Source organism: Cricetulus griseus, assembly GCF_003668045.3.
Source record: "Cricetulus griseus strain 17A/GY chromosome 1 unlocalized genomic scaffold, alternate assembly CriGri-PICRH-1.0 chr1_1, whole genome shotgun sequence".
NCBI classification, from domain to species: Eukaryota; Metazoa; Chordata; class Mammalia; order Rodentia; family Cricetidae; genus Cricetulus; species Cricetulus griseus.
In genome coordinates, this window is record NW_023276807.1 from 205,980,392 (window position 1) to 205,989,996 (window position 9,605).

Below are 9,605 nucleotides of genomic sequence, written 5' to 3' on the forward strand. Positions count from 1 at the left end.
TTTACAAGATACAAAGTTCTGACCCAGAAGTTGATGATGTGCATAATCACTTTGGCTTGTCCAAAGAATCTGTTCATGTCCTTACCTATTGCATTTAATTTCCAGTTAACTAGATTTCTTTGTACATAAAACCCAAGTGTTGTAGAATCTGGTACTAAAGAGTAAACTCTGTGCATGGACCCACTGACTGCAAAACACTGTAAATAAACACTAAATTTGAGTCAGCACTTGGTACTCACAAGTAAGGCTGTATTTTGGCAGGAGCAAAAATGAACATAACTAGAAAAAGCAACAAGCACTCATCACTTTCTTTTGTTTGAAAATCTGCTTTTATAAAATGCATTTCATCCTTTACAAAAGATAAATTTACTTAATAGATTGAATAAAAATTATATTTTCCAACCACTCATGGCAAAATATATTTACAATTCAATAAATGCCATAACTGCGGTCACATTAAAGCCAAACTTTTATTTTAAAATCAATTAATTTTTAAAACAAGAAGAAAAAACAGCAAAGAAAAGTAATTGAAAGAATATTAAATTTTTTGAAATGTGTCTTGCCTATTACTCTTATAGTAAGATTTCAAATATCTCCACATGTTAAACGACTACCTTTAAAAACAACAATTACATTTTGGAAATGTCTAGAGACAAAACAAAAATCATGCCAGTCCTGTAATTTTACTTTGTTTCCAGAATAAAAACATTTCTAATCAGTGCAGAAACCTGTCCAGGTTTCAGATAGCGACTCCTCAGCTTTGACATAGCTGCTTTTACTTCTTTGTTTCTCAAAGTATAGATAACAGGATTTAATATGGGTGTAAAGATGGTATAGAACACAGCAAGGACTTTGTCAACCGAATAACTGCTAAAGGGCCACACATAGATGAAGATGCATGGTCCAAAGAAGAGTGTGACTACAGTAATGTGAGCAGTTAGGGTGGAGCGGGCTTTGGCCATGCTAGCAGAGGAGCGATTCCTAACTGTTATGAGAATCACAGTATAGGAGACAACCAAAAGGAGAAATGAACTCATGGAAAGAAAGCCACTATCTGCAACTATTAGTAAGCTGACAACATAAGTGTCTATGCAAGCTAGCTTTGTCACTAGTGGGAGATCACAGAAAAAACTGTCCACCTGGTTAGGACCACAAAATGGCAAGTTAACAGTGAATGCCAACTGGCTAGTTGTATGGATGAAACCCACACACCATGAGATGATGACCAGAATAATACACACTCGGCGACTCATGATTGTCATGTAATGGAGAGGCTTACATATTGCAACATAGCGATCATAAGCCATAGATACCAGAAGTACCATCTCACCACCAGTAAAGAGATGAACAAAGAAAATCTGAGCCAAGCAGGCTTCAAAAGATATAGTTTTTCGTTCAACTAGAAAGTCAGCAAGCATTTTAGGTGTAGCAAAAGAGGCCACACATATATCTATAAAAGACAAGTTAGCAAGCAGAAAGTACATGGGGGTATGAAGTCGGGAGTCTGAATTCACAGTGAGGATAATGAGGAAGTTGCCCAGTAGGATTGATAAGTACAGCAGTGAAAATATTAGAAATAAGAAAGGCTGGAGCTCCTTTGAACTTGACAGACCCAGCAGCACAAACTCTGTTACCCGAGAGTAATTTGTTTCATTCATTGACTTTGGAAGAGATTTGTCTTCAGTTATCTGAGTAGAAACAGAATAGAAATCAATCAGTTAAATGAGTTTCACTTGTGTAAGTTAACTTATCTATAAAAACAGCCCTCACCACAAATAAGTATATGTTATCTCCTCCTCTCCAAGTACAAAGTCTGTAAAGTGAAATACAAAGTTCTGCAAATATTGGAAGACATAGAACTTCACAGATCTTTTCTTTTGGTCACTCAGATCCTCTCGAAGTTTCTCCTTACACTGAAATTAAATATATTTGTTTCTGTCAGGTAAGCCCTGGAGAAGCTAACATTTTTCATGCATGGTCACTAGTGTTAATAATGACAGGAATTTTATTGGGACACACAGCACACAGACACATACACACAGAGGAAGAGAGAGAGAGACAGAGACAGACAGAGGGGGAGGGATGGAGAGATTTGAAAATCTTCAAGAATAATTAAGTTTAAATAATTAAACTTAAATAACTAAGTTTAGAAATTTATGCTGTGGGAATTTTTTCTTTCCTACATGGTTAAGGTGACCTGTTTTATCTGAACTTAACTTAATCCCTTTAATCTTGATTTTACTTGTATAAGTGATCTATAATGCACAGACATGTAAAAAATAAGAAAATTAGAAAACAATCTGCAAAGGGACATTAGATTGTCTCAATTTGAACACCACTCACATCTAAATCAGGTCTTGAAAGATGTTTTTTTATTATTTCTAGACATTGGCAACTATAGGTGTCAATGTCTTCTTAGATTATAACTAGATTCACTGGATGCAATAAATGATGAGTAATCTTAACTTCCAAAAACAAACTCAGAGAATAACTTTTATATTTCATGTCTCCAACTTGTCAGAACCCAGCAAGGCACTAATTGGTGTTTTATCACTTATGCTATCAAAACAAGCACACCAAGATATTCAGAAATGTTTAAGAAGTGGAGTTTTAAAGTACAGCATAATACAGAAAAATATATGATAGAATATTTGATTTTTGAGAAGATACCACATTTTTTCTAAACCTTTTTAAAACCTTTCTTTTATTTTTCAGAAGTCCCGACTCTTATACTCTTGTCACAATGGTCACTTACAGGCAAGAAAGAAGGTAATACAAGTGCAAACATCTTGCTGGGATTTTCATATATGACCCATAGGGGAAAGTAAGTGTGAAAGAATCAGATGGAACTTCCTAGGGCAATGTGACAGAGGTATTTTTGAGCAGAGAATTTAAAATAGAATGCACAACTCAATCATATGAGTAGATCAAATCAAGAACTGGCCTCCAATAACTCCTGTGAGTTTCCTGTAACACTGATTTTTCCTGCTGCCTGTGGCTTCTGAGACTCTTGGAAAACCTTGGGAAAATCTAGAAACAAGTTTCTTAGTGTCTTAAATAAAAGCTGTAGGAGCATGTACTCTAAATGTATTTCTCAAATAAGCCCTTTCTACTTTTCCAAGCCTTAAGCACAAAAGCACTGTCCCTTTCAAGACTCAATGCTAAACACTGTTATATAGTACATAGATTTGTATCAGCTTCTACAAATATCATAGGCCAGTATTATTGATCCTCTAATAATTCAGAGAAGTTAATAAAATCAACTGCCTTCTTTAGTTGGCACATTATATAATAGATGAAATGTATTAATATTTTATTCTATATTTATTTATTTATTTATTCTATATTGATGAAGGCAAGAAGCGGTATTTCAGAATCATACTTGTGTTATTGAGCATCTACAAATCACTGTCTGGTCCTTTAACTTCTTAGGGCTCATCATCATTATATGTTAAATTGATATCATATTACCCTAAAAATTTCACCAAATTTGCCTCTCAATTGATTATTTAGGTGAGGAATTGGTGAGTTCCAAGAATTTATAATTACTGTTAAGTTAGAGTGCATTGTATTAGATTTAATCTAATTTAATTGAATGATTATTATTTGATAATTTAACATTTCCTGGAATAACTCAGACTAAAATATGTTTCCAGTTAGATGTGTTTATGAATGCTGATTTTAGTTCTTACAATATTTAAAGATGAATCTATGCCTGAAGATTTACATGAGCAGAATGATCTTCAGTTCCCTGAGTTTTGAAATTTTAATGTATAAATCTTTCTTCAGTACTATTACTCATATATTAGAATGGATAGATGAAGTGTGGAAGAATTTGTAGTTTATAAGATTCATAAAACTTCCTGTTTCATGGATGCTCCTTTCACCAACTTTTAAACATGTCTGACTTTTTACTGTCCAACTCAATATAGGTATATCACATTGCTGGTACTAGACAAATATTGATCAATGTCTTTGCATACATACAAAAACAGAAACATTTTGTTTGCCTGACATTAAATGGAAATATGTTGTTATCCTGTAATATGCTGTAATAATTAATAATTGGAAAGATTTAGTTGCTATACAGCACTATAAATATAATATTTATGTTTTGAAAAAAATGAAGAGATAAGTTGAATGTCTGTAGCCACAAGGGGCTGCTTTCTGGTCGATCAGATGAAGCTTTATGTGAGGGTTCTAAGGAGCTGGGGAGCACTTGAAGAGTCAAGAATCTGAAATAGGGGGAAAGACAATTAAAAAGAAGTTTCAAAATAAATACTATATTAACAGAATTCACAAAGAACTTAGCCTAACTCTAGACACTTACTGCCTCTGTTCACAATAATAAATTAGATGACCACAAATAACTTTCAGAATCCTCCAGAAATTACACCTATGACATGTCAGCAAGATTCACATGTCTTGGTCTGCATTGCATATGTAAGTGCATACATACATTTACTTACATCTCATAAGAACATGTCTCCTGACTTATCTCAGGAGATAGGTCCGGAGAACAGCAATCTTCTTTATAAGCACCACACAAGCACAGAACAATTCTACAGGAGACAATATATAGGTGACAAATACATTTCTCACCCTTAACACTTTGGAGTGTTACTGTCTTCAACACAGAGACATATAAAAAGTCATTGCAATGTTTAGAACCTAATTGTGAATTGACGTCACTGGACTGTAGTGACCAAGAGACCCACATGAGAGTTGGGATCACAGAAATTGCCTCCATTAGAGATAATTACATGAGAGAGTTTGCTTACTCACAAGAACAACTCGGGTATTCAACAAATGGAACAAGAAACAGAACTACCAAATGATTTATCTTATTATAGACCATAAAGTGAGGTGGGGAAAAAATCAAGGAGTAATTTTATGGTTAGTTCATTATACTTCTAGACTGCTATACACAAGTATCAATGAGTATGTAAACACTTAATAAGTATTTATGTGCCTTTTCACAATACAGAGCCAAAAATAACTTGCTGTGTTAATTCTTGGAAGCATGTATGATCATACTCTTGGTTTCTAAGGCATGGGTCCTAGACTAAGGTCCTATGGAGTTGTTATTCAAAAAAATTGACCCTCTAGAACAATATTCTATCTCATACACTTGAATATATTCCTAATACTAGATTACTAGATACATACATTCAGCTTACAAAGAAGAAATATGTGTAAAACCAGTCTTCCTATTTTCCAGAATGAAATGTGAATATAATGCTTTTATGTATGCATTTCTATATTTATGCACACAACTATATGTTTTACACACACACACACACACACACACACACACACACACACACACACACACACACACACACATGGTTTTTTGAGACAGGGTTTCTCTGTGGCTTTGGAGGCTGTCCTGGAACTAGCTCTTGTAGACCAGGCTGGTCTCCAACTAACATAGATCCTCCTGCCTCTCCCTTCCAGGTGCTGGGATTAAAGGCATGTGCCACCACCATTCAGCTCCTATTTATATGCAGGATTGAAGATATTTTTATATCTTTCATATCAGTGTGTGGTTTTATCTATTTATCTATCTGTCTATCTATCTATCTATCTATCTATCACATTTTTATTTATTTTGTTAAAATACAGTTGAAACAATCTGAGATCTCCAGGACATCCTGTGAATTGAAGTTTACATCTAGCTCTCACAACACAAGCAGTACCTTGCGTTATTAATTAACATAGAGTTATTTGACATTCATGGCCTAACCTTCAAATATGGATCCATTAAAATGTAAACAATGCCTACATTTCCTCCTAACAGTATCATTGTTTTGGATGTTATATTTCAGTCTTTGAACAATTTGGAGCTAACTTTCATGCAAGGTGACAATTACAGACATGACTTCATTCTTCTTCTTGTGGACATTCAGATTTCCCAGTACCCTTGTTGAAAATGATGCCTGTACTCTAAGTTTTGATTCTGGCATCTTTGTCAAATATGAGATGGTTTTAGTTAAGCATTATCATATTTTAGTTTTCACTTTTGTTTCATTGATCTAGTTTGTTCCTGTGCCAATAACATATTGTCTCACTACTATGGCTCTGTTATATATCTTGGCATCTGGAATGGTTATCCCTCCCACATTGCTCTTTTTGCTCAGGATTGTTTTGACTATCAAAAGTCCTTTTGTAGTTCCATAAGAATTTTAGGATAGACTTTTTTAATTTTTTGAAGAATGAGATGAGGATTTTGAGTGGGGTTGCACTGAATCTACAAATTGTTTTTAATAAAATGGTCATTTTCATATTACTTCTACCAATCCATGAGCATGGATATCTCTATTTTCTAATGCCTTTATCTCTTTCTCATAGATCTAAAATTTTCAATATAATGATCTTTCATTTCCTTGGCTGTGTTCAGTCTAGAAATTTTGTTTCTTTGATGCTATTAGTAATGGGATTGTGTATGAATGTGTATGTAAAAACCACTGATTCATGTAATTTATCTCTGCATACTGCTTTATTACTAATTGGTTTATCATTTCTAGAATTTTCATGATAGAAGTTCTGGGATCTCTTATGTATAATATCATCTCATCTACAAATAGGGATAATTTGACTTCTATTTGTATTCCTTTAATTTCCTTCATTTATACTATTGCTCCAGCTAGTATTTCAAGCACAATATAGAAAAGTGGGGATTGTGGAAATTTTTGTTTTTTCCTAATTTCCATGGGATTGTTCCAAGTTTATCTACATTTAGAAATATGTTGGAATGACTTTCTCATATAGGTTTTATTATGGAGAAGTATGTTTCTCTAGTCCTAATCTTTCTAGGGTTTTATCATGAAGGCATGTTGGGTTTCCTCGAAGTCCTTTTCTCATATAGTAAGTTGATAATTGATTCTTGTTTTTAAGTACATTATTGTGTTGTATTGCATTTACTGATTTGTGTGAGCCTGAATCTTAGTTTTAATGATGTTATTAATTGTTGCTGATTTATTACAATTACTTCCCAAGACTCCATACCTACTTGAACCAAACTTTTATATTTAAGATTCATTTGCTTTGCCTATCCATGCAATAAGTTTTTATTATTTAATAAAATTTCTATTTTAAAAAATAGTTTTATAATTAACTCCTACTGTAGCCTCATCTCAAACTCTGATCCTTAAAATAATAATATAAAATCGTTGTGTTACATCTATGTGGTCTATAAAATTCTGATTTCTAAAAAGTCTATTTTTTAAAATCTATCACTGTTGTTAATGCTATTCGGTGTATGGAAAATGACAATTTTACTTAAGGGAATAACATTTCATTATTTCTTTTAATTTCTTTTATAATTTAGCTATTCAGTTTATTCTCCAAACTAGAATATGATACAATACTAAGATACTAGGACAAATCAAGTTAGTGTATACGAAGAAGAGTTATAATAATGTAGATATTAAAGAATAAATTCTCACAAGAATTACAGCTAATCTATATGAGTTTAAATCTAGCTTGATCTGTTATCTACCAACATATATATATATATATATATATATATATATATATATATATGCATATATCTCTAGATGTAGGTATATCAGTTTCTATCTACACACACACACACACACACACACACACACACACACACACACACACACACACATATATATATATATATATATATAGTATATATATGTGTACAATTTTCCAAAAATTCTATGTTCCAATCTGATAACTTTCTCATGAATTTTTTTTTACTTTATTTATTAGTTCTAGTTAGGGAACAAGCTTGTTTCACATGTAAGTCCCTTCTCTCCTCTCCCTCCCCTCACCCCCATCCCCAGCCTACCCCCCACCCCATCCACCCACCACTCTCCAGGCAGGGTAGGCCCCTCAACAGGGGCTCTGTAAAGTCCACCAAATCTTCCTGTGCTGGTCCTGGGCTCTTACCCATGTGTCCAGGGCCAGAGTGTAACCCTTCACATGGGATGGGCTCTCAAAGTCCCTTCTTGAACCAGGGAAAAATACTAATCCACCATCAGAGGCTCCCTGGAGTGCAGAGGCCTCCTTATTGACATCCATGTTCAGGGGTCTAGATCAGTCTTGTACTGGCCTCCCCGACAGCATCTGGGGTCGATGTGCTCTCCCTTGTTCAGGCCAACTGTTCCTGTGGGTTTCTCCAACCTGGTACAGACCCCTTCGTTCTTCATTCCTCCCTCTCTTCAACTAAATTCCCGATTTCAGCTCAGTGTATATCTGTGGATGTCTGTCTCTGCTTCCATCAGCCACTGGATGAGGGCTCTAGGATGGCATAAAGAGAAGTCATCAATCTCATTTTAGGGGAAGGGCTTTTAGGTTATCCTCTCCACCATTGCCTGGATTGTCAGATTGTGTCATCCTTGTAGGTCTCTGGAGATCTCCCTGGTTCCAGATCTCTTCTCAGACCTATAGTGGCTCCCTCTGATATGGTATCTCTCATCCTGCTCTCTCTCCTCTATTCTTCCCCCAACTCAATATTTCTGCTCCTCCATTTCCTCTCCTCTACTCCTCTTCTCTTGTTCTTATTGTAGCAGCTCCCTTCCCCCTACCCTCATGCTCCCTATTAGTTCAGGAGTTCATGCCACTTCCATTCCTGGAGACCATTTATCCCTTAGAGTCCTTCATGTTTCCTAGTTTCTTTGGTGAAGAGGATTATAGGCTGGTAATCCTTTGCTCTATGTCTAAAATTCATATATGAGTGAGTACATACCATGTTTGTCTTTTTGTGACTGGGTTACCTCACTCAGGATGGTTTCTTCTAGTTCCATCCATTTGCCTGCGAATTTCAAGATTCCATTTCTTTTTTCTGCTGAGTAGTACTCCATTGTATAAATGTACCACATTTTCTCTATCCATTCTTCAGTTGAGGGACATCTAGGTTGCTTCCAGGTTCTGGCTATTACAAACAATGCTGCTATGAACATGGTTGAACATATGTCCTTGTTGTATGAACATGCACTATTTGGGTATATACCCAAGAGAGGAATGGCTGGATCTTGAGGTAGATTGATTCCCATTTTTCTGAGCAACCGCCATACTGATTTCCAGAGTGGTCTTACAAGTTTGCACTCCCACCAGCAATGGAGGAGTGTTCCTTTTTCTCCACATCCTCTCCAGCATAGATTGTCATTGGTATTTTTGATTTTAGCCATTCTGACAGGTGTGAGGTGGTATCTCAGAGTTGTTTTGAGTTGCATTTCTCTGATGGCCAAGGATTTTGAGCACTTTCTTAAGTGTCTTTCAGCCATTTCAGATTCCTCTGTTGAGAATTCTCTATTTAGTTCTGCACCCCACTTTTTAATTTCATTGTTTGGTGTTTTGGTGGCTAGCTTCTTGAGCTCCTTATATATTTTGGAAATCAGTCCTCTGTCAGATGTGGGATCGGTGAAGATCTTTTCCCATTCTGTGGGTGGTTGTTTTGTCCTACTGACTGTTTCCTTTGCCTTGCAGAAGCTTCTCAGTTTCAGGAGGTCCCATTTATTAATTGCAGACCTCAATGTCTGTGCTACTGGCGTAATGTTCAGGAAGCAGTCTCCTGTGCCAATTTGTTCAAGGGTAATTCCCACTTTCTCTTCTAGAAGATTCAGTGTGGC

General features: G+C 35.4%; 1 protein-coding gene across 1 annotated transcript; it reads right to left on the reverse strand.

The window, feature by feature from the left end:
- Positions 1-683: 683 nt before the first annotated feature.
- Positions 684-1,670, reverse strand: LOC100752180 (olfactory receptor 4K15). Its single transcript, XM_027386471.1, has one exon. The coding sequence runs from the start codon at positions 1,656-1,658 to the stop codon at positions 684-686; it is 975 nt and encodes a 324-aa protein (XP_027242272.1). The 5' UTR covers positions 1,659-1,670.
- Between the last annotated feature and the right edge of the window lie 7,935 nt (positions 1,671-9,605).

Excerpts from the sequence above, each read along its gene's own strand:
- LOC100752180 (XM_027386471.1), bottom strand. The coding sequence starts at position 1,658 with ATGAATGAAACAAATTACTCTCGGGTAACAGAGTTTGTGCTGCTGGGT.